The sequence below is a fragment of the Gallinula chloropus genome, assembly GCF_964237585.1.
Source record: "Gallinula chloropus genome assembly, chromosome: Z".
Classification (NCBI taxonomy): domain Eukaryota; kingdom Metazoa; phylum Chordata; class Aves; order Gruiformes; family Rallidae; genus Gallinula; species Gallinula chloropus.
Window position 1 is genome coordinate 40,954,812 of NC_140089.1, and position 26,539 is coordinate 40,981,350.

Genomic DNA, 26,539 nt, shown 5'->3' on the forward strand with positions numbered 1-26,539 from the left:
TAATTCTTTTGATCCTCACATTACTGCTGCCAACTACAAATGCCTTCTGACAGGACACAGCACCCCATGGCACCACTTCATTTTGTGAGCAAAACACTCCAAACAGCCATTAAATTCCTCAGCTTGGTGTTTTCAGACAGAATGGTGCTCTGGGGTGCACACTCGCCCCACCTAGAAAAGCACAGTACTCAGACAAATGAAAGGGGAGCTTTAAATACCTGTCCAGCACTATATATGCAGACAGTCCGTTCTGCAGTCCCTACCTCACTTGGGAGTTTTTCCTCACAGGCAGGGTCAAATTGTTCTCTCTGCTATTCAGCCCCAGGGCACGGCCATGTAAAAACTACCGCGAAAAATCGTGAGTCACGCCTGAAAAACCTGAATGCCTGAGTGCCTGATACAAAAGGCAGCTCTATCCCTGAACATAATGGTCTGTTTCACAGGTGCATGGGAATGATTGGAGATCTAATCTGATCCTTAAATTCCTTAAGATGCTGTTTCTTTAAAAGAATAGTAGGAAATCTAGTTCTCACCAAAGAGTGGTATTTTACCTGGGCATACAGTAGACAGCCATGAAACGATCAGTTCCGTGCATCTGATAAATCCCTCCTAAATCACCGCTCACTCCAGGCTTGTCACCGCTCTCATTCTCACCCTGCAGCTACCCATTCCCTGCTTTTGCCTGACATTTGTAGAGGCACCTGCAGCCTAACAGTGAAATATCAAAGGGAGTGGATGGGCATTTTGATGCAAAAAAGCCCACCACCCCAAACCCCTTAATTTAATTGAATCTACTAACTATTTGACAGGTTATGAAATCAGCACTTCACAGAGGGCACAACATCTAGCGCTTTAAAGGCATTTAGACAGTGAAACCTAGAGAAGGGTGGTTAATTCTCAAAACACTACAAGCCTTTTCATTATAGAGGTATAGCGATCCTTTCTTACTATTTGGTAACTGCTTTAGTATTTGCAAAGACGGACATAATTTTTCTCACTGACTAGAACAAGTCACTCGCTCTCAAATCAAAGTGCTGGCTTGGACTTTCAATGTGTACTTTTTCAAGTTGTGATTCTTTTAAAAACCCTTTTATTCTCTAGACTGTATCATGCAGCCACAAATTAAACAGTAGAATTTTCTGTGTGGTTCTAGAAGAAATGCTGTAGGAGACACTGTCTCAAGAGTTTCAGTGCAAACCCAACTCTTCAAAGACAGTTTTACGGGGTTAGTCAAGGTAATAAATAGGAGCAAGGTAATTGGAAATGTGAAGGTACGGTAACGGCAAAACTCAGGAACAACTGAGGACAGTTAATCAGAAACTAGAGGTGTCTTATATACTGCAAGTGCACAATTATCTGTAATGAGCATCCTGTATAAAAAGTGAGGAGAAATTTAGTGATTTGCTAGTCTCTCCAGACCCCTACATAAGTCAATAGTAAAGAATTCATAAATATTCAATAGCTGATATATTTAAATATGTTGTATTGTTGCATTCCTTTTCTCTCAATGCAATTAATAGGCCTACAAGTAAAAAAAAAAAGGGTCATCTGACTTACCCTCTTCTGTTGTCTTACAGACAATCAACTTATTTTGAGTCTATAAGCCTCAAAATAAGCTGAAGATTCACAGCCAAACTGAACTCCCTCTTTTACCAAAAAAAAAGTGAGTTATAAAATTGACTTTGGCAATATCCTCAAGTGATGTGGAAAAGACTTTCTCTGCAAAGCGCATTTACCAACAGCTCTATCTATGAACAAGTCTCTTGGGTTAAGCCAAAACTCAACTACTTAATGTCAGTCCTGGTTACTCTCAGCTTTGTTCCCTCATTATCAAGTTAAAACAAATGTAAAAATTAACCTCCTCTAAATCCCTGTAGATGAAATGTGGGTCCTGGAGGCTACATGAGACAAATCCTACCAGCTGGTCTGACCTGGAACTAAAGCACTCAGTCTCATTTCTCACATTTAGATACAAGGTTGAAGACATCTGCTGTCACCATACACATCTTCAAGAACTGGACTTTTAAGGGGATTGGGTCTGTGCTCTTGAGGTGCCTCGTAAGCTACAAATGGTGATGGACAGGGTTTAGAAATCACTTACTGGGTTTTAGCATAGAAAATGCCAGAATGATTTATTTTTTAACAGCTGTAAGTCAAAGTAGCTGGAGGCACCTTAGGGGAGTGTGCCTTCGCAATTTTTGGCTGCCAAACTAAGTTACTATTAGGAGTTATTTTCCTGTGATAAATTTGGGTTCATGTAGCCAAATTTGTATACTGCCCAACTAGCCCTTGTCACTTATAACTGAATCAGAAGCAGCTGGGGTCAGGAAAAAAACACTTAGAGCTGTTTGTGTCTGCAACTGTCATTTATCCTGTATTTTTAAAACAAGAGTCACAACATGGTCCTGTGACTCTTAACACAGCCACAGCATATATTAAAATTATGATATACAATAATACATCACAATAATGCATATTAAACAATGAACAGTGAAATCCTGTCTGTTTTTCACCCCTGATGCTCTCAGCAAGGGCTGGAAATCACTAGTGAAACAGTGAAAGCATTGTAGACCCACGAAGTTGAAGACTCTGCATTCCTCCGCATTTGAGGAGATATTACTGTCGGATTTGGTCCTAATAAATACACCTTAATTTGGGAGGGTGAGTAGGTGAAGATCACGGAAATAATACTCCACTGAGCAGTTTATCTAAAACTGCTTTTTTTTCCCTTGTTATTCAGATCAATCTCCTTCTAATGACCAAATTACCTCTTAATTAAAGACAGGTTATCTCTCGCTACATAATTATAAGTACTAACTCAAAAGACTCTGTCACATGGCTCACATATCACTCACAGGAAAAGATTTTCCATGACATAGTTGTAATCAGTTCGACTGCTGTCTGGCAAGAAGCATGCTGCGAATACAATGATAGCATTCAGGCCATCACCATAGTATCCTGTGGAAAAAACAAAAAGGCATTTTTATCTTTATTAAAGGCTCTTAACAATATAAATGATCGAGCTATTATGTCTACTGCTGAGGAAGGCCAGCAATGTACAAGCTATCATCAAGTGATAAGGAAGTAGGATAGTCAGTTACATTAATTCCTGAAAACCACACATAGCACAACTATTAGTACACTTTCTATACAGACCAGCAGAAAACCCCCTGTAAGTAATACATTCTTAGTGGAACTCTTGGTTCACTGCATCTCTACAGCAGTCGTGCTGAATGCTCACCTTACACTGAGGAATAAGGGGCTAAAGAGAACACCCTACATTCATTATCCTGCATCTTTTGAATAATGTTTCACAAAGTCTCCAGTCTTAGTTGGCTTTTGCAGCTTCAGTGGCCTCAGGATATTACAAGTATGCTGTGCCCCACTAGACCTTAAAAATTCACAGGGATCAGTTAAATCCTTTGTCACAAATTTTGTATTGAACCTTGTTTTTTCACCTTGTACACTCCAGTTGCCCTACACTGGCATTCTCTGGGCTGCACCACTACCTAATGGCAATTGTAAACCCTCAAAACGGTCACACTACTGTTCTGGGGTCCAGGACAGTGGCTCCAGAGCTGTCTGGAGGAGAGAGACCTAGGTGTGTTGATCAACCGACAGCTGAATACAAGCCAGCAGTGTGCTGAGGTGGCCAAGAAGGCCAATGGCATCCTGGGCTGCATCAGGAGCAGTGGGGCCAACAGGAGTAGGGAAGTGATCCTTCCCCTGTACTCAGTGCTGGTGGGGCTGCACCTGGAGTGCTGTGTCCAGTTTTGGGCCCCTCACTACAAGACAGGCATCAAGATGCTTGAGTGTGTCCAAAGACGGGCTACAAAGGTGGTGAAAGGTTTGGAAGACAAGTCTGAGGAGTGGCTGAGGGAGCTGGGATTGTTTAGTCCACAGAAAAGGAGACTGAGGGGAGGAGACCTCGTCACTCTCTACAATTACCTAAAGATGGTTGTAGTGAGGTGGGGGTGGTCTCTTCTCCCTGGTAGACAGTGATAGGACAAGGGAAACAGTCTTAAATTATGTCAGGAGAAGTTTAGGTTGTATATTATGAAAAAATTCTTTACTGAAAGGGTTGTTAGATATTGGAAGAGGCTGCCCAGGGAGGTGGTTGAGTCACTAACCCTGGAGGTGTTTAAAATAAGAGTAGGTGTTGTACTTGGTGACATGGTCTAATGTTGAACTCCTATGATCCTAAATGTCTTTTCCGACCGCAACCACTCTATGACAGTTGCTTGTTACCCAAAAGAAAAATACCTTTTTTCATGGTGTATTAATGCTGGTTAATCTTCTTCACAATCCTTTTCAGATGCTATGGATTTTTGTATTACTAACAATAAATGCAAATAAATCCGCATTTAAGTGAAAAGTTTTGTTTAGAAGATATGAGCAGTCAGGAGGCAATTTTTTGAGATGCTGTAGAAACGGCTGCAGGTGTGTGGTGGTTTGACCCTGCCTAGAGGCCAGATGCCCACCAAAATCGCTCTATCACTCCCCTTTTCAGCTGGACAGGGGAGAAAATAGATATTGAAAGGCTTACTAGTAATGATGTAAAGAGATAAAAACTGGATATAATTAAGAAAGCAGCTGTGAAAGCCCTTCTAAAGAGGCTAGAAGAAACTAGCCATGAGGAAGAGTTGATGTTTGTGAAGGAAACCCTTAATCTCTCTTGGAGATAGGAACACATTCCTGACAAAATTAAAGGAAAACATCAGCACCCATACAACACTTTCATAAGGAGACTGAAGATGTTTACAGTGCTTTTTGGATACTAGAGAGCAGTATCCAAGCCTAACTCAAATGCTCGTACAAATTCTTGCATTGCAGCTAGACAAGCAAGCAAAATTCTCTACAGAAAGACAGAGATAACACAAAGAACTCCACCTCCCACACTAATCACTTAATACTACTGTTATGTTCCCATCTTCACAGTAGACCCACATACTTTCAGAGAGACAGTACCCTATTCACCTGTCCTATCCTTGCTTAGCCCTCAGCTATATCACCATGGACTAAAGCAGTATTTTCTCCCCTCAGCTTTACAAACAGGGAGAAGCCTTCCTTCCTTCTCTTCCTTCTTTCCCTTCTTCCAATTCAAAAATCATAGCAACATAGTATCACTTCTTTTGGAAAAGACCTCTAAGACCATGTCCAACCATTAACCTAGCACTGCCTTAAAAGAATTTTGGGACAATTTATATCACGGTGCCATAAAGCAATCTACCCAGCTGACTGGGGAGTTTGACAGCATGGGCACGTTGTGGCAGGTGTGTCTGCTAAATTACACAGCACGGGTTGCAGTCCACAGAAAGCAAAACAGTTACATGCAGATGCCACCTAACAGCACTCAGAAGAAAAACCCACAGATAAATCTAAGCGACTTCTTTTGTACACATGCTTGTTGATAAGGTATGTTCACCCAAGGGAGAGGCATTTTTTAATTCATCACTGGAAGCCAGTAAAAGCCATTTGCAGAAATTCTCAGCCTATGCTGAGAGACATCAGAGAAGAACAGACAGAGCTCTTAAGAAATTTCTCCATATGTGGAAGGCAATCTCACACCTAGACTGCCAAACCCACTCTTCCCTTTCCTATTTTGTGGCTGCCATCCAGATCCTGCATGTGGTGTTATCTCTCACTTAGCAGGGAGGAATGTTCAGTAGATCACTGACTCAAGAGATGCTTGACCTGTCTTCTAATTAACTAATTTTAGCCAGAACGTCTTCTTAATCTTGAGGTTAAAGGAAAGATTCATGGCCTTCTAAAGCACTCCAAATATACTACAGTATTGTGAAAGGAAACACCATACAGATTAGGCCTAGCTGCCATAGTGTACTGTTAAAGCTGTCTGAAGTCCTCCTATGACCCATGCCCCAAAATTATTTTGTTTCCACATATTCGGTTTTCCACTTCAGAAACAGATAATTCGTTCCATTCCTTAATTTGCTTAGATTTCAGAAAACATTTCCAATTTGGCCAGTGGCCATCTAAAACTTACCATCACATCTCTCACCACCTCCTTCACAATGGCTAAGTCACTGACAAGCACCCATTCAAAAGTAAAGGAAGCACAATGTTCTCTATCTTACATTTACACGACCTAACAAAACAAGATGTCAGACATGTAGAAATCGAATCCTGATTATTTCATGCAGAGTGAAGCTGAATGACATAGACTCTCATCAACAACCATTACGTACAGCATTGATGCCGTCAGAGATGCCTGCCACTGGAATGAGCCCTTGTTCAACAATCAAGTGATGCTCAATTAAGAGCTACTTCACTCACTAAAAGGGACTGGCATTTATTTTTCAGAAAAGCTGGTATAAATGTATATATCAACATCTAGTAGGAACTGTACGTGACAGTTTTCACCACAAACGTACCTAGATTAGTTTACAGCATACAAAACCCATATAAATAAACACCATTAGCAAGCCCTCAAAATATTTTATGTTTGTTTCCTAAATTATGCCATCTGTGTCTATTTGCTAAACTGTGTCTGAGGTGTCATCACATTCATAAATCTTTGATGGTGATGTTATAGTGAGAAAATGCTTGGAGGTTTAAACATCTTTATCAATTCTGACTAAACCTTCTTCACACTGGCCACTGTGAACATCTGTAGGCAAGCATTTAGCTGCTTTTAATGCAAACTTGAGGACCACAGCCTCAGGTATATAATTAAGCATAATTTATGTCACTTTTACCAGATAGAGGTTCAACACTGAAAATATACCGGGTAAAACATTTTAAACTTAAATGATGTTACAGATCTGCAACGCTGTGACAGGAGCATCCTCATACAAACTCACAAATCATACCTCTGAGAGGCTAAGTTACCTGCCTCAGTTTCTGCAGGAACAGAACAACTCATCTTTATTTAATAATGTACTTAGTAGCTGGTAAACAGTGTCTCCCAAACATATAGAATCCAAAAATAACCTAAAACTAAGACACTAGGGAAAAGACACTTAGAAAGCTTTGTTTCATTCTGCTCCTTCACTGTCTATAGCAGTATTTATCCATTTATACAGAAGTGTGCTAGTGTCATCAGAACTACAAATTTTATGGAGGTTAGGAAGTAGATGAGCAAAGGAAACAATATAGCAAGCACATGAGGTCATTTTCCTACTTGAAATGTTTTCTTTTTTATGCTATTTTATAATAAGTAACAAATTATGTGAAAAAAACCACAAAACAACTGCTGGTGAAACACTATCCGCCGTAAACCATACGTTGCAGAACAATAAATAACATAAGGACCTTAGCCAGACAAATAGAAAATCTAGGGAAAACTGCTTTTTTCTTTTGCCACTTCACTTGTTTCTATCTGTGCATCCACATACATCACTCAGCAAATCAGAGAGCACTATACTTACTCATTCAAAAGCTTTTACCAAAACCACAGGATAAAGTTGTCGAAATTTTCTGCCTTAGTCTAAGACCAGTTTTGCCTACGTTGACCAGATTATTACTGACACACGTATGTCAGTTTATCTGTGGCTTCTGAAATTGCTTTGCATTTAAAAGTACTCATTAGTCACTGCCACACTGAACTGAAAGCTGGTTTGATTGCAGCCATGGCTGAAGCATAAACTCTGCCCTTGCCAGCACAATAACTGAATAAAACCAGAAATAAATCATGGTCAATAAAGCATGTCTTTTTATATAAATCTAAAAAAATGCATTTAGGCTTTTCCTACCTCCATGTGAAATGACCTTCTTGTAAGGCTCGATGACTTTCATATCAATTCTTTGTTCTTGCTCTCCAATAACCACCGTTCTCCATAACCTGTTGTCCTCTCGTTCCTCTTCAGCAGTGTACTCTGGAATTGACTCAGACTCCTCCTGGGAAGCATCCTTGGCAGCAGCCTGCTCTTCTGGAAAATAAAATTGTATATATTACATTGTCATGTAAAAGGTCTAAATATTTTCTCCGTGACATACATTTTAAATGCATGACTGAAGTCAACTGAGTTTTTACAGCACTATCCTGGATCTACATTGGTGTAAGAGCAGAATTTTATCATCTAACAGTCAGTAAATGACAAGAAATTATCAGGGAACAACACTGGCAGAAGTTACCCCTTTCTGAGGTACATTCTATCACATGCAACAAAAGCTGAGTCTATCACCTGTTCTTTTCTTTAACTAATTCGTCTGGAATCTTGCAAGAAGTGGGAATATTTCACCTCCTCTAGCCAATGGATTAAAAAAGTATTGAAGTAAAATTGTATTAATGGTGGAAACAGGGATGGAAGATCAAGAAATACATATGCAGGACCAGAGAAGCCTTTTTTCCTTAGGAATGGAAAATAAAGGGAGTTTGTGGAAATCCAAGGTTGAGAAGAAGTAGTGGTGATTTTTCTTTTTTTTTTAACATATACTGTTCCAAATTGGTTTAACAGTTGCTGCTCAGTAGATTATATATTGTGGAACTGAAGTATGTATTCATGCCCTCTCAGGGTACAGTGTGCATGATGTTTAATGATACTCTTAGCAATCAGTTTTGAAGTAGCACATATACTGTGACAGTGGGAACAAGCTTACAAAACCCCTGCTCCCTCCAAACCTTAATGCAATTTTGTATGAAGTTAACTTTGTAAAGGTAACATGGGACACAATATGAAAACTACATACATGCAGTCAAGCTATGCAATCTATGACAGGTCATCACAGGGTGGTTCACTCCTTTAAGGATAAAGGGTCCCCACAAGATGCCACTGTGCAGCTCAGGAGCTTTCAGAACAAATAGATGGAATTATGAGAACAGTCTAGGAAAATTGTCTAGTCACCTGGTTCCTTAGAGCCCAGGAAAGAGGCTGGGCTAGGTAACTGGCAGGACTAACACTGAAATTGTATTTGGGGCTTGATAATACATTTTGGTGCTACTGAAACTGCAAACAATAAAAAAAAAACAAACAACAAAAAAGAGATCCTGATAATATTTACAATGCTGGAACTGGCCAAAATAATAATTTTTTGATGGAAATGGTATCAGATTGCCTCTTCCTGATGAAGTGTGGATTTTGCAGAGAAAGATGTACCAGTGTGAAATTCAGAATGGAAATAAACATCTGCAGACAAATTGATAAAAACTCTCAATTTCCAGGTAATGCTAACATGGCTGGAGGACTTTGTCCATATGCACACAGGGTTTTCAGAAATGCAATTTTTATCTTATCCAATGTCATAAAAAGCTAATTTCAGAAACAAGACCATGTTCTGAGACAGAATGTTTAAATGTAAGATACTCATGACAAAAAACACCTCTGTGAAACTTACAATCAGCCAATCCCTAAACAAGTCAGTTGCAAGTCTGAGGCAAACACTTCACTATCTGTGCTCCCCTCTATTTTCTGACACACCGTAGTTGTGATGATTCTTCTTCACCATCCTTTTAAACAAATGTATTTCAGTATTTCTTGTCTTACAGAGCCATCAGTTTCCCAGAGATGAGCAGACCCCTGAATCACGACAACAGTTGTGCTTTTCTCAGTTGCCTCTTATTGTTCAAATGGACCTTCATCAGCCTGAGTGTGATGAACTAAAAATTCACTACTCTCTACATCTCAACAGCCATGTCTTCTCAGTCTTTACTTCCCTGTGTTTGGCACAACAGTCTAGAAACACTGATGATGAGGAGGTGATGAGCACTGAGCACAACAGTGTGCACACTGCTTAACAACAGTGACAGAAGTAGAAAGATAACAAAGGCTATATACCATGCAAATAAACCATTCTGCACTAGTTCTTGTGACTATACTCAGCTATCAGATTCATGTAATGTATATCCCACATACTTTATTGCCGACTTACTGTGACAAAATGTAATTTTCTTCCTTTTCTACTCTTTTTGTCTCATCTAAGTGGAGGACATATTGCCAATTAAATATAACTAAGAAATCAAACTACACAGCTGTAAAAACGTCACCAAAACCATGGGCATCTTCAGTTCTTCTTCATTTATGAGTTTAGGGAAGCTGGTCCAGCTTTAGCAATTGAACAAATCACCACATTTAGAAGGCAACAAAAAAAGCTGGGGAGAAAGACTTGCCATAAATATAACTGCCACTAAAATCACTGGAGTTGAATTTATTTACTTGAGGGCTTAGAGGCAAAATCTGTTCCACCTCAGACAGATCTGTGCTCTCACACAGTGGTCACAACAGTCTAAAACTGTGAGCACACACTGCTCTGGTGTGAGCACACATGCGTGTGTGTGTTAGTTTTAACCTTTGCTACAAAATACTCTAGCCATCAAGCACCTCATCACTCTGCTCTGCATCTACCCATGAGGAAATCGGCCTTCTAATGAGAAGTGACATTAGAGATGCTCACGCATGATTGAGTACACTGTAATGCCTCTTTGGCAGTATCACTTAAACTGATGCAACTGTTCTTATTTTTGAATTCTAGTGACCTCACTAGCAACAGAGAATTTAAATGCAAAGGAAAATTCAGTTTAAATTGATCCATTTTTAGAGATTCTTTCTGTTGTAGATTGTAACAGTCACATTCATTTTCCTCTCAAATAGCTTATGATCTTTATGTGTTTACATTCATGAATACAATTCTTGCATGGTTCTTAACATTCTAGCAAGGAATGAGTGTTAACACCCTATTTCATACATCACAAGGGTAAGTAAGTTGAGTAAGACAGTATACAAGACTTTTACGCCACATGAGAGAAATCATTTATGTGCAAAGGAAGAATGAAGTATCCATTGCACACTCCAGAGTGCACCTATCCTGTACAACTAGCCCTGCTGCAAAAGCATGTTTAGAATGGTGGAATGAGGAATTCTGTAGTTCCACCACCTGAGCTACCTTTATCATGCCATGCACACACCTCCCATGGCTCAGGTTTCCCACCAGAGATGGGACTAAAGACAGATCTTTCTCACGAACAAAAGACCTCTTTCACCACAGTGCCCAGCTAATTTATATACTGCGAGTTCTCTGATGCAGCTTATGTCAGCCAACATATTTTCCACAAGTTTATATCTGTAAGTATTACTGATGTAATTGTAACCTAGAGCTGGCCAGAGTTGTCCAGAGGTGCAGTTACCCATAGTGTTCTCTACAACAGAGAGCCACTGCTTTCTTCTGCTTGAACAACTCTTTTCAGACAAGTCCTATGGTGACAGGACTTTGAATCTAATTCTCTCTAGGTAGTTCTTCCCACTTTATTTGATGAGCTGTACTACGTCTTTCTGCACACTGCGTAAGTAGAAATGTATTAGTTTACACAGGGGAAGAAAGGTTAAAAAATAGCAGACAGTAAAAATACCTGGATTCCTAACAATAACTCATATACTTTAACCATATTCATAGCCTGACAGAAACAAGACTGATCATGTAAGCAGTAAAGAAAGAAACAGAGATGAACTCTCCATTTTCAGTTTAGAACATTACCTTTTCCAGTGTATTCAAAAGAGTCTGCTTCATCGGGAGTGTCAAGATCATCTACATTGATGTCAATTTCATCTGGTGTATCCAAATTGTCATCAGAAAATACAGACCCTTCACTCTGGTCCAAAGAGAGATTGATATTTGGAGCAGTGAGCTTTATTCTTCTGGGATGGGAACCGTTAAGATCAAGGGAATTTGGAGGTTCTGAAAAAAAAATGGAAGAAAAAAAACTTTATCTCCTCTGTGTATAATTCATCTCTCAGACACTTAAGGATCACCTTCAAACTTACTAGGATATCTCAATTTTAGTAACAGCAAGCCATTTAAGACTACTAGTAACATAAACCACAAATATCAATGTTGATGTTTAAAGAAATAAAACAAACATCCACAGGGATGACAGACGTAGCTGGGACCTCTTAAATTATGCAAAATACAGATTCACGTTTTTGCAATCTCCAGGTGAAAAAAAATCAAGCCACAATATATTTAAGAATTTAAAAAGCAACATACAAATCATTTCAGTTACAAACCAAGTCATTGCTGAATCTTGGAAAAATTAATATGAGTGAAAACCCCTGTAAATATTTGCTTTCTTTACACATGTAGTGTTACTAGAATGGTGCTGATTTGCAAGTAGGTATGTCTTTAGTTTTAACTGTACAATATCTTAATCAATACTGTAACAGAAATAAATATAACCTCCAAGCATTTTAATCAGCCTTAAATAAAAGTAGTCTTCAACATGACAAACCTAGGTTCAGTTTTGGACCTTGCCATAGTACAGCGTGCCACATTTCAAGCTGTTCTGTCTGAAATATTCTAATGCTAACTTAGCTCACTTAAACAGTACTCAAAGATAAGATAAATAATAGAGATTACTTAAACTTCACAAGGACTAAATGAGTGATGACAATACACAAGGGAAAATGGCACACTACAATTATCATTTCTCTAGTGAACAAGAAAATTGACTAAATAAAGAGAGCTTAACACTTTTTCTTTTTAACACTGAGCTGATTCTTTACCAGCACAGAAACATCCTTCTCACTGCATAATTAAATTCCAAGGGAATAAGATATAATTAAGAAAATGAGTAAGAGCTTCTCTCACCGGGTCTCATCTCAGTAGAGCTGGGGCTTAGTACATCCTCAGGAAAAGGGATGTCCATTCCCACATCCTCTTGTGTCAACCTGAGAGGTAAAATAAAAAGGAAAATCTTGAGGAGATGCACAGGTTGACCTTGCTATCAATACAGCCTGTGTGACCTCATACGGAACTGAAGTTTTCCTCAGTGTAGCCAGTTCGTAAGCCTGATCACAAATCCGTGCAAGTGAGAAAGGAACACAGCTGTTGTAATTCTACTGTGCTGCTCTTACCCCTTATTTATGCGCACATCTGTAGAGCCTTTGGAGACTATAGGTCATGCAGAGCCACTTTTTCTTGGATCAAGACATAGCACTGCATAATAAGAGGCTGGCAAAAAGCAGCATTTCTCATTTTATACAAACGAAGTTGGTCTTTTGTCATGTGGCAAACCAGACACATCACTGCAGCAAGCTTCAGCTACTCTGCAAACCGCACGCCACAGTTAAGGGTTCTATAACACTTTCACTGCTGTACACACAGTTACTGCGTAGCAAAAATACGATCCTGTTTTCATTCCTTTGATATCATGTTTACTGTAGAGCAATTCTGACCCAAATCAGTCATTTCATAATGCTGAAATAGTTTATGTCTTGCACTGAAAGAGTACAGAAAGCACAGATGCGAGAAACAAAACTACATCACAGATTCTCAAAGACTAAGCTTGCAAAAATATCCTACTTAAGACTCAATTTTTATGAAGATACTAAAAAATTACACTTAACATACCTACATAAGACAAGTAAAAGGTATTAACTGGTGAAAATAATAATGAAGGTGTTTAAATATTTAAAGTAGATTGATGTGAACCACTTATATGTCTATTTTCTGTTCAATTATTTTACAAAATGCTTGCTAGTAGGATGGTTCAACTGCAGACAGGAAAAAACATTTTACATTTTCAGGATGCTCTTGACTGCTTCCAAACCATTTGCACTAAAAATTACTCAAAAAAAAAAAGCTTCATTTATTTTATCAAAATAATTATAGCATTATTTCTATATTCCTGTTCCAAATGCTTTTTTTTCTTTTTCCCCACAAAAGCTGAAGGCCAGAATTTTTTAAAACTTTAATTAACAGCGCTGTGACGAGATCAAAGAAGGTACTTTTTCTTTCCACAGCATCAGCTACCTCTGTTCTGAATGATTCAGCGGAATGGGTCTGAATAGGCTTCCCTTGTCGCTCTTGTGACAAGCCGAGTTTCTTCCTACCCTTGCTTTCCCCTGAGGAATATCCTCATACTGCAGTGTATGGACAATGTCTGCATCAGAGTATGAGTAGAGTTTCCATGATTTATTGTTAATTTAATGTAGATTATATACAAATGTGTACATGTAGGCCTGCCACACTGAAGGCTTCACTGAGCTTGAAGTTGGGAAAGATATTTACCTCAAGACCCATGCCATCAAATTCGTAATACTGACAGATAAACTACTCAACTCCCACTTCTACCATGAGGTGGCCACAGAAAATACAGACAATAAAAAGCTAAGGTCAAAAACATTTGTGCTGCTCAACTCATGACCAGGCCTTGACTCTCGATAAAAGGAGACATATATTATCTTGCTAATTTTACTATATTTATCCCCACATACTGTAGCTACATCTTTCACAGAAACTGCATTCACAGATTAACTGCTTAAAGTTTTCTACAAAACATGCCAATTCTGGAATATGCTTAATTACTGTCAAATGAGGCTTGACATGTACTTTCTCTTTGGGTATACAATAGAACATAAAAAAATTTGATCATGGCATCCTGCTTATGAATAAAATGAACAGCACAAATTGCCTGTAATGTACCATTTCCCTTTTTTTCTGCTCTGTGGCATCATCTGCGTTCAGAAGCTGTACAGAAAACCGATACACAGAATACAATCACAATTTACTTAGGAAATGTAAATAAGTCATTACAGTCTTTGGCTTTTTTTTTAGTGTCTGTTCAATTCATAGTGAAATACATGTAATGAAGTCTAATTTATTCATCTGAACATTGCAGGGACAAATGTGAATTCTAATGAAGTGCTGTAAGTAACAGCCGGGAAAGGTAAGAAATCATAGTGGTGGAAACACAGTGGAGGGAAGATGATTAGTTCTAATATCTTTTACATTCAGATTAAGATTTTGGTACAATCTTTATTAACCTTTCCAAATACAAAACTACTTCCAGTATAAAACTATGGATTAAAGCAGCTCAGGACTACTCAAATGATTACTTATAGGAACTCAAGGGTGAATTGTTTGGCTACGCAGAGAAAGGTTGTGATACTAACATATAAACCATTCATTTGAAGATTCTCCTACATCCTTATCACACCAAATATAAATTCTTTATTGAACTAATTTCAGAAATCACTGCAGGGAATTATTTGAGAGGAAATGCTGCTCTTTCAAGTTATGTGAAGAGTAAGTTAGAAGAGGCCAGTACATTTTATGGCTTTCTGTACTAAAGGGAGACAGCATTTTCTGCAGTAAGCCTCTAAAAATGTTTGAGCAGCATGAAGATCATCTCCTCTGAATGATAAAAGCATGACTGAGTTTTATATATGCTATCCCTACAGAAACAGTGACAATTTTATTCTGAAAAAAGCAATTTCCCATAAGCATTTAATTCAGAATTTTACAAACTGACTAAAATTTTTACAATGCTTGGGACACAATTATTCTAAGTCATGGCATTTCCAGGAATGTCTCAAGACTGTTTTTCTCCCTATGGCATCTTTATGCTTTTTTTCTTTTTTTTTAAAAAAGGCATATGTACTTGGAGCTGGCACTGCTGCTTTCTCTAGAATCTCCTACACTTTCACAACATAAATTTCAAATGGTTTTCTGCTTTCCTACAACCATGTTAAATCAGAATTCTGTATTACAGTTCTGTTTACAGGAACGGTAAATTTCTAGGGGGATTGAAAGATAAATGTGTCTCATATCCTTTTGTTTTAATTTCTACTGAAATACAACTACTGCTACAGGCAATATACTCAAAAATATCTCTTGGCTAGGGATTACAAGCAAACAGCAAATGAATTTCTCTGAGAATCTCTATTTTGAGGGCACAGTGTATTTAATGTCAATAAGCCATATCATTCATATTGGGATATTTGATTTGAGATGTAAGAGTCTATGGTCCTGAAGTATCTGGGATAAGGCAGGCAGTTAAAAATCATTTCAAGCCCAGTTACCAAAAGGACTGCTTACACAAGGTTATGCATTGTATTATCAGTCACAAAAAAGATGTTATCACCTATCAGAATTTTTTTAGCTGAGATTAGATCTTTTATTTTTTAACTGCCCCTCTAATCTTGCTCATCATATTCACTCGTCATTTCTTGCAAAAAAAAAGAAAAAAAACTTAGAAGCCCCCTCAAGAGGATCTGACATATAGGCAGGCCTTCCACTCAGCCTAGGCCTTCCACTCAGCCTAGGCCTTCCACTCAGCCTAGGCCTTCCACACAGTTTAGGAGACTAGTGAAAACTGGCGCGGTATTTTTCCTGGAAGAACCCCTTTGTGTGACTGCTTTACCTCACAACTCATATACTCATGCCTGCAGGGGGTTGATGTAGGCTTTCCATCCCACTTTCTCATGTCCTCTCTGTGGTCCTGCAGGTAAAACCACAGTGTGCCCCATGATGTGTACCCTCTATATTCTCTCTCTTGAGTAGAAGGACACTTTCTCCTAATAGCTGACTGCTCTGTACAGGTGGCGTGCAGGGACATATTGTCTATGAGTTGCTGGACCAGTTTCTCCACTACTGAGATGAGGGATAAAGAAAGACTGTCTTGATATTGTTGGAGTTGCGTGGCCAGTTCATATACTGTTGGTGCCTACGCGTTACTCCAGTCCAGTATTGCCAGCAAACTGGCTACCCTGATGGCACACTTTGTACAACCTTATGCCAGATGGCTTGGGTACATTGGATATCACCAGGATGTGTGGGTAACTGCACATTGTCTAGATCACAATAAACCATCACCTGTACGGCTACCTCTCTGAGGTACTGGAAAGCTCTCTCTGGTGGTCCACTTGGGTGGCTGACACATAACAACTTCACTGAAGAGATACCCTTCCCTCACACTTAACACAAGTCACCTCCGGAGGCTGAGGGTTGCTGACTTTTTCCCAGTCGCCTTGTTGATGCCTCCTTCCCTAGCCAGGGATCCCAGCTGCTTGGCCTCCCTGCCTTCTAATTCCTGGCTACTGGCCTTATTTTCCCAGCATTGGAACAGCCAACTGATAACATGCTAACCTGGAAGGTGGCCAAAATCTTTTCGCCTATCTCACAGCTCATTCAGGGACAGGGATGGGGTGATGGCCTCTGGTATTGCCTCTTCCTCCTGTTCTCAGGATGGTCCCAGTTCATCATTGCCCTTTGCTAAGCAAACAGTTTTCTTTGTGTATTTCCTCCTCAGTACAGGGGTTAGCATTTGTTCAGTCATAAATTAGTAGGCATTACAAGTATCTTTCATATCTGGTGAGTTTAGAAAACCAGTCACAAAAGCATGGCTTTTGTGACACTGTACCTCAACGTATGGCTCCAGACCACCCATCAGTGTGAGAACAAGCAAGATATGGATGAAGTTTGTTTTCTGCAGGCATAGCTCCCCATTTTTTGAGAGCATTCTATGCTGAGCAGCTCAACACCTGGCACTGTAATTTCTGGCTGTGCACAAGCTCTCTACAGATCTCAGCAGGAACACTAGTAACAGAAGATGGAATCTAGAAACTTAAGCAACTACCTTCTCCTACTTTCCCACAGATTACTTTGCTTACTTCCAAAATTCTGGCTTACAGGATTCTTTGCCTTCCATACAGGTGGAAGTGATGCCACAGATGATGTGGCTGAAATTATTAGGAAAAAAAAAAACCCCACTTTTTTTTTTTCATTTTAATGAATACTCCTTATTGAGGCAGTAAGTTAAGTTACTTTAGAAGGCTCCTTCTAATCAGCTATGATTTACTGGATTGATTAAAAAAAGGATCTTTCACTTGGAACAGAGGTCAAAGTCAAATAAGCTTTTTGTGACATAAATGATTTCTTTTATGTGGTACACAGACCAGTCATTTAAGGATCAGCTGCACTGGGAATCAAGTTACTGCATATTTGCTTTGATAATTCAGGTCTACATACTTGTTCAGAAGTAACTACCCCCATCTCAAAGGTGGATCAGAGGCAGATACCAAATGCTTATGAAAGGAGGAAAGAGGAGCCAGAGGCTGAAATCCTTTCCTGCCTCTGTCCTGGTCCCGACATTCTTACAGCTCAATAAATTAATACTCTTTAAATAATTCTTGGTGCCCTCTCAAATTAGTATTCCTCATAATAAAAGTTATCCTTCCTGACTTTTGTAGGTACAGCCACATTCTGCTATTTTGGAAAGAGTGGCTCTGCATATTCACAGCAATATGTCATAATCCCTATGGGCTGTGCTGCATCACCCTTGTGTCATATATGATATATCACCAGTTTCCCAAGCTGCTCTGTAGCTATTACATATAAAGAAGTAAATTTCCTTAGTCTAAAATAAATAATCTCTGCAATGAATTGCTCTGAATGAACCCACAAGAGACCTACATTAATCTGATGGTGATGGTCACCTTTCTAAAGTGAATCCCTCCACTCCAACCCACCACAAGATGCTCACTAGAAAGCCCACTAATGCTACACTTTTCCTAGATAAAGAAATCATGTTTCTTCTGTGCTGTTTCCTCTATACACAGAAATACTTTTATACGTAGATGTTGAAGGATTTTATAAAGTTTCAAAGCATGATTAGCAAAAGGAATGACACAGATGGAATCCTCTCAGTTTACTGGAAACTAAAGGGGAGGAGGGAAGATGAAGCACAATGAAAAGGTTATTCATAGACTAGACATCTGGCTGTTTCCATATTCTTAAATGCCACACATTAAGCAGGTACACCCTGGTCTTCAATGAAATAAAAATCCTGCTTATAGCCCACTGTCTCACTGGTTTGCAATGAAAAATTGACCTGTTTTGAGGAAGAATGCATGAACTGTGAAATTTTAGGTATGAAAACAAGACTAGGAACCTTGAACCCCTCTTGTGTCCACCCTGTAACACTGCTTTTAGCAAGCATTGAGACCAAGTAAGAAGAAATGAGAACCTGAGGGATTGGACATGACGCAGAGTATTTTCCTTGGAAGGTATGAAAATGTTATGCCTGTCCACTGACTCTGGCATGACTCCATCTGAAAGTGCTGGGGTAAGTGTTTGGCCAGGCCAAGGCCAGAGTTCACAGTACCTTGGGTAAGCCTACCCTGGCCTTTCCACTGCCAGAAGCAACCTAGTGATGGCTCTTACAGCATTTTGATGGCTCAATTTGGAGAATGCCTAACCTCTTTCAGACAAAATGAAAATGTTCTTCTTCAATACTTGGAAGCATTAAAAAGCCTCAGAAGTGGAGCCTAAAGCAAGTCTCTAAGAGTTGAAACAAAGTGCTTTTTTAATTTTTACATTCCTTTTCAGTTTACAAATCTGTGACACAGAAATTCATATAAATTTAGAGCCAAAGTATCTCACCAGATAGTTGACAAGTGGTGTTTTGCTATCATCCATCTTTGTAGCTACTCCAATATCCACCTCACCTCACATAAAAGAATAGAAAATCCCATCCTGTTACCATGATTAAATGCTTCACATGATACTCCATTTTTGGAACAGAAACTGTTATGCTGTTTGGAATTTATATCCAAATAAAACATCTTTCCCAGTCTTTCACATGTTATATATGTCTGGTCCAAGCTTGTGGCTTGTAACTGCTTTCATTTATGTTCAGAAAAAACTAGAGATTTGAAGTTTGCAGACCCTTGTTATAATAGCATGTTTTAAAATAACAGCAAGTATCTAGTTTCCGAAATCACTACTCTTTCTTGGAATGCTCAGAAAAGGCAGATGTAGTCATTCTGCCCTTTGTTTTAAACAGAATATGGCTCTTCTGGTTACAAAGGCGACACAATAAACTGTATTAGAACTGAGATACATTATTTCAGAGACCTTTAATGTTGATGTACTAATAATAAATTGTAATTTAATGCACGTGTGTTTGCATTTTGATACTTATCATCCATGTAAGATGGGTAGAAATGTTCTACAAGCAAAATCAGAGAGAGAACTGTTGGCATATTTCAATATCAACTGTCTGTAGCTAAAAGGAGATGCTACAGGAAACAAAGGGTAAGTTTATGAAATTGAAAAAACAAAACCTGACAAAATATGGGCTTTATAGTGAAGAAAGATGAAAATGTACATTTGGTCCAAAAAACAAAACCCTAACTCAATTATGCACAAGAAGAAACAACCCATTAAGAAATGCACCCTCTAAAAAGAACCCCAAAATTACTTCCTAAGACTTCCCTTCCTACAAAACATCCAGACAATAAACAAAAAAAAATTCTACAGTTGGCTATTCAGAGAAACAGGTGACCATAGTGCAAGTGCAGGTTCAGCAGAATTAACAAACCCTAAGCTGTAGTGGAATATGCAACAAACCAGTGTGACATACACTGTGCAGAATTCAGTCAGTATCTGTCAGAGGCTGTGCTTCAACTACACCCACATACCAAGAAAATGAGCATATTGGAAGGACGCCACTCCAGGATATCTGAGACTACAAAAAGTCATTACTTTTACTCACAGCTGTGTAAAATAATCATACTGGATACAGGTGACTTGTAAAAATGGATTAATTTTACAGCCTCCCGAGAGCTGCGCTTACCAACCATATGTTAGTATACTAAATTAACTGTGTCCCTATTGCTGTTTATTTGGTGGCTCTTAATCACAAATTAGTTCAGGAAAAATCCATAGACTGAGCACTGGAATTTATGCATAGCATGAGACTTTTATTCCCATCTCTGGATGCAAAACAACCTCCACCTCTCACCCCCCCTCCAAAAAAAAATTAATATCTGCAGTGCTTTGTTTGAGCCAAATGATTTATTAATCTAGCATCTGTACAAATGTTAACTAATCACTGTCATACTGCTGCACAGTAGATAAACCCTGATATTCCCATTTTACAGAAAAATGTCACTTGCTTTCTTGACAGCCAAAAACCAAACCACAGCTAAAAATTAGAAAAAGTTACTCATTTTCCAGACTTCACTCTTCAGATTTAAAGGTTCTTTTACTATTTATGCTGTTACTTGATGTTTGCCATATACTGATTTTCATTTTCGTCATCAAAGTTGGATGAAAAAATTCGGCACATTGGTAAGTGGTAATATTCTTTCTGTAGGAAAATCCTGTAATCTAGCCAGAAGTTTTAAATTGCTCACATTTCAGTCTGTTATCTGAAAACATATTCAAATTCTTGCTTTGGGCCACTGACTAAATTTTTTAACTATTCCTTATGAAAACGCTTCCTAGTCTCCAATCAACTTTATTATTTAACATCTGCTTATCTAGGCAGCTTTTTCCTTGTTCCTCTTGTTGAAACTGTAAGCCTATCTTTTTTGGTTTTCTCCAGGTAGCCACTTATGTACGGTCTCCTGTCTGCTCTTACCAGTTTAAGACTGTTAGAAAAGAAAAGCTGGTATTCTTAAGCATCCACTGCTGCTTTCACTGCTGCTAGGCAGCCACAGGCTGTCTGTCCTGAGTCCTTGTCAGCTCCCTCCCTGTGTCACAGCAGAAGAAAAAGAAAGCCAGGGATGGTTGCAAGGACCCATGAAGGCACAAAGCTAAGTAAATAGATGAATAATAACAGGATTCATTAGGCTGTCAGCAGATCCCGAGTCCAAAAGTCCCTTCTTAGAGGTTTGTCACCAGCAGGTCATAGGGTACTTCAGGAAACACAGTGCAACCCAATGAACACCTATTTAATAACTTGTCTTGTCACCCCTGCATCCCCAAGTGCTAGTAACCATGCACCATTCAAACATTGCTTTACAGACAGGAAAATCAGTCCTTTCTGGGTCTCTTCAGAGCTGCTAATCACCCGAGTACTGAGCACTTCCAAACATTATTTGACGTACTCCGAACAACAGCTTTATGAGTTAGAGATAAGGAATTATTCACTGTTACAGAAGAGAAACAATAGAAATCAACTTTGAAATTGTACTTTAATTTTGAGTTCCTGATATATGATGCTTAATCAACTTTCTCTTTATTCTGAATATGTAGTGTTTTAGAACATCTTCTATATGCTACTACTGATCCTCATGTCTAGCTGCTACTGAAAAAGACTAGTACAATCAGATCCCTGTGGCTTCACACTGGCATCCAGAAAAAGAACAAATCAGACAGAGGTCAGAGGAGAAGGACATGTGTGATTCAAGCAGCTGGTGACTCCTAGTGACCTGCCCTGTACCACATAACTTCATGGCATGGACGTGGACAGAAGACAATTCTTCAGGGCACCATTATCTGTCTGTACCCATGAAACAGTGCTGTCTCCAGCTATGCCTCTTTCAATGGTGTGCAGAACCTGCTAGGCATTTTCTAATATTGCCAGTTTAATAATATTCTCCTAACTCAGTATTTTGTGTGCCCTGTTGGCTAAGAGAGCCAATGGGATCCTGGGGTGCATCAGGAGGAGCGTAGCCAGCAGGTCGAAGGAGGTGATCCTCCCCCTCTACTCTGCCCTGGTCAGGCCCCACCTGGAGTTATTGTGTCCAATTCTGGGCTCCCTGGTATAAAAAAGACAGGGATCTCCTGGAGAGAGTCCAGAGAAGGGCTACAAAGATGATTAAGGGCCTGGAGCATCTCCCCTATGAGGAAAGGCTGAGTGAGCTGGGACTGTTCAGCCCAAAGAAGACTAAGGGGGGAACTCATTGATGTTTATAAATATCTGAAGTATGGGATGCAGGGGGAAATGTCCAGCCCCTTTTCAGTGGTCTGTGGAGACAGGAGAAGGGGCAATGGCTGCAAGTTGGAGCACAGGAAGTTCCGCACCAACATGCAGAAGAACTTTTTCACAGTGAGGGTGACAGAACCCTGGGCCAGGCTGCCCAGGGAACTGACGGAGTCTCCATCTCTGGAGACATTCAAGACCCATCTGGACGCCTATCTGTGCAATATGAGCTGGAGAGCTGCTTTGGCAGAGGGGTTGGACCCGATGATCTCTGGAGGTCCCTTCCAACCCCTATGATTCTATGAAAAGCAAAGTAATGATTATAATGTAGAAAGAACACACTGCTTGACATCTATTGCTCTGCTTTTGTGCTGCATTCACATACCATCACATGGACTGGTCTGCAGAGTAGGAGCTCTCCCCCATCATATGCTTAGGTCAACACTGATTCTTATTTTCTAAGACAGTGGAAACTTAATTGACAACACAAAGTTGGGGAGCCAGTGCGATGGGTGCTCCTCCATCAGTGTTGAAGACACCCAAAGTCTGGCAACATGCTACACTGGTTCAGAGCAGTATTAGCATTTAGAAGGTTTGTTTAAACTTGAATGATCTCTCTACTTTTAATAAATCTTGTAAATATTCTACTAATAACATCTACATGATCTGTTAGTCAACAGCCATTGTTGAACAAACACTACAAATGCACTGTAACAAGGTAATGCCAGCAGAGAAACTAGGAGTTAAATCACTGTGATGTAAAAGATCTTTAAGCCTAACCCGAAAACACATTCTGTTTGAAAACTGTATTTCTAAAAATTTATTAAAATGCCTAGTCACATGTCTGGGACCTGATTTCCACTTTCACCAAGCAATTAATTATTACTTGGGAAAACTCAGTTTTATTTTTCCTCTTCAAAACCAGTTTTCCTTCCAGCATGTGCAGCTCACAGTGACCATTTTCCTGCCACACTGTGCTGTCAAGACCATTTACAGGAATACCTGCAGCTCCAAATGATGCAATTGGCAGGTGAACAGCAATGAAAAAGCGGAGTTCGCCTTATAGTCAGGGCAGCCATCTGCACTTTCAGGAGTAACCTAATGATCTGAGAACAGTTAACAGGGTAGAGGTTGCAGAATCAGAAAACCTTTAGTAAGTTTTATATTTTATGTGTTCCTGAGATTCTCTGCTGGAGTTGTGAGACCAAACCTCCGTTACTACATTCTGTAACGTATCAAGCACATTTGCTTCCAAACAAAACCACGCGAAAATGTCTTGGACTGCACTTAACCATTAGTAATAACCACTAAGCTAACTTCTGATCTTCAGTGGCTGTTTCCTTTTTTTCCTACTTGGCTTTTCTGTAATACTGACAACTTTTTGCATTGCTTAGTGGGTATGTTTGGCTGTGTGTGTTGATGCTGATATGCACAATGATGATAATATTTATCACTATACTATAGAATGCTATGGGTTGGAAGGGACCTCAACCTGCCATGGGCAGGGACACATTCACGAGACCAGGTTGCCCAAAGCCCCATCCATCCTGGCCTTACAAGCCTCCAGGGATGGGTCTCCAACTTCTCCAGGCAACCTGTTCCAGTGCCTCACTACTTCCATAATAAAGTATTTCTTCCCCACTCCCTAACCTACCTTCTTTCAGCTTAAAGCCATTGCCCCTTGTCCTATCACTTCACTCCCTGGTGAACAGTCCCTCTTCCACTTTCCTGTGGTACTTCTTTAGGTATTGGTAGGCCACAATCAGGTCTCCCCAGAGCCTTCTCTTCTCCAGGCTGAACAAACCCAACTCTTGCAGCCTGTCTTCATAGGAGAGGTGCTCCAGCTCCTTGATCATCCTCATGGCCCTCCTCTGGACTCACTCCAACAGCTCTATGCCTTTCCTGTACTAGGGATGCCAGAGATAGATGCAGTACTGCAGGTGGGGGTCTCACCAGGGCAGAGCAGAGGGGCAGAATCACCTCCTTTGACCTACTGGCCATGCTGTTCTTGATGCAGGGCACCGTTGGCCTTCTGAACTGCTAGGGCACCCTGCTGGCTCCTGCTGAGCTTGTCATCGATTACCCCTAAGTCCTTCCCAGGGCTGCTCTATATCCATTCTCTGCCCAGCCTGTAGTTATGCTTGGGACACAAAAATTTTAACAAAACATCTTGCCACAAGTGAATTCTGTCTGCTCCTGTGAAAAAATGTGTTTAGGCATAATTTTAAGAGCTGCTAATCATAGCTTACTTGATATCAAGATGTACAGATTCATAGAATTCTTACTGATCTGTTCATTAAGACATCAGGACTTTTCTAGCACTTGTTTGATTTCAAACACAGCCTTTGCACAATTTATAATATGTCGGCAACATATTTTTAATACTGTATGGCTTCTATCTTTTCCTCCCATCATAACACTTTTTCTCTGGTCCTATTTGACTTATTTTTATCCTTCTTAAAGAACTTCTCTTTCTTTGATACCTTAAATCTTGTGAATTTAATAATTTTGTCTTCTCAATTCTGTGTCCCTGTACTGCAAATTTCCATCTTTCCATCTTTTCCATGTTAATGCAACTATGATTTCACAACTTATGAATCTAAATCATAATAATATTGAACATCATATCTTACCTACTGCTGCAAACCTACAAATAACTAACAGCTAAATTGTCCCTATCTCAGCTACAACTGAGCTGAAGAGAAAAAGGTCTGAAAAGATGTCAATATCAAACTTCAGTCTCTTTGTAAGGCGCAGTTGTCTGAGACATAATCGGTAGCAGGGAAATGTAAATGACAATGCCAAATGTGGAGCGGGAATTTTAACCAGGAGATTAAAATGGAAATAACCTAACGGGTAGAAATTGGTAACTGAAAAGTTCCCATCCATATTGGGTGATTTGTAGCTTGGGAAAAAAACACACGAGCCAGAGGAGACACCTAATCAAAGCACATAAGCTTTACTAAAGCAGTAAAACTGGCACCGAACAAGTCTGTCCCACAGCCTGCTTGTGCTGGCGGGTGGTGTTTAGAGCAGGGAAGGTTGTCACAGGCCCTGCAACAGGCAGGTCTAAGGCAGCCTGTGTGGAGGGAGGCAGGAGATGCACAAAGCCACCTTCAGAAGCAGAACCCTGACACTGAGTGGTAAGGGCTGCAGAGGCAGCAGGGAGATAAAAAGCTACCAACGTGTGGGAAAGAGGAGAATGTCAGACAGAGCAAAAACGTTTTGCAAAAGAGACAGAGCGACAGGAAATGCCAGACCCAAGAAGTAATGTTCAGAAATGAAGTAAGAAATCAGGCCTCCTCCTTTCCCCCACACGGCACTCCTCACACATTATAGCTTGGGAAATACAAGGGCAATGCTAGCTACAAGCTCTACTGCTTTCAATAAGCAAGAAAAGGGCAGGTGGGCTGCTGTACATAAGACAGTTTTTCAAAGTTTTCTGCCAGTATTTTCTGCTAAGGAGAGCGATCTTGTTCTTGTAGGACACAGCCAACATTCATCTGGCAGTCCAAAATACAGAAGTCTTACCTGCTGCTATTTTTCACAGCTGCAATGGCTGTAGAGTAGAACACAGTCTGCCAGATATACTAACAATTAATTAGAAATATCTGAACAAGTTACTTCATAAAATCCCCTAGCAGCTAAGCTATTTGCTTCAACATCCAAAGGAAAAACAAGTAGATAAACTAAGAAATCTGTCAAGCAACTGGACTGTCACTTCCATCCTCCCATCTGTTTCAGCCTCATTTGTTGTTGCAGTAGCACCATATATTTCTAGACAAATGCACAGGGTCTTGTAGGAAATGACTCCAATCCTGAAGACACTGCAGTGGTAAAAAGAGCTTTATCAATGCTCAGAGGCGCTGGCAAGGTTGTATTCTCATCTACAGATTATTTCTTGGCAAGTTTGAGAGCTGCACCTTTTGCCTGAGCAAAGACTGTGGCTTAAAGATTTGGAGGTTTGTTGTTTTTTTCTGCATTTTTCTACGGATGTATTACAAGCTGTTAAATGATACTACTCTCCTGTTACTGATAAATGCTACAGAGATGCCACACAAGCACAACAGACCTGCTTGTAACAGGATCCAAGTTTTTAAAGTAGTGAACACATATGTGAAAGCTAGACTTGTCTCTGACTACACAAATTTTCTA

At 39.7% G+C, this 26,539-nt stretch overlaps 1 protein-coding gene across 2 annotated transcripts in view; it reads right to left on the reverse strand.

Moving 5' to 3' along the window:
• Positions 1 to 26,539, reverse strand: part of PRUNE2 (prune homolog 2 with BCH domain) — a gene marked incomplete at its 5' end in the record, with an annotated part of 139,819 nt that overhangs the window by 9,952 nt on the left and 103,328 nt on the right. For both annotated transcript variants that reach the window (XM_084278902.1, XM_084278901.1), the window contains 4 exons: positions 2,856 to 2,958; positions 7,713 to 7,889; positions 11,428 to 11,628; positions 12,538 to 12,617. In XM_084278902.1, coding sequence (XP_084135028.1) covers positions 2,856 to 2,958; positions 7,713 to 7,889; positions 11,428 to 11,628; positions 12,538 to 12,617 — 561 coding nt within the window. The remainder of the gene's footprint in view (positions 1 to 2,855; positions 2,959 to 7,712; positions 7,890 to 11,427; positions 11,629 to 12,537; positions 12,618 to 26,539) is intronic.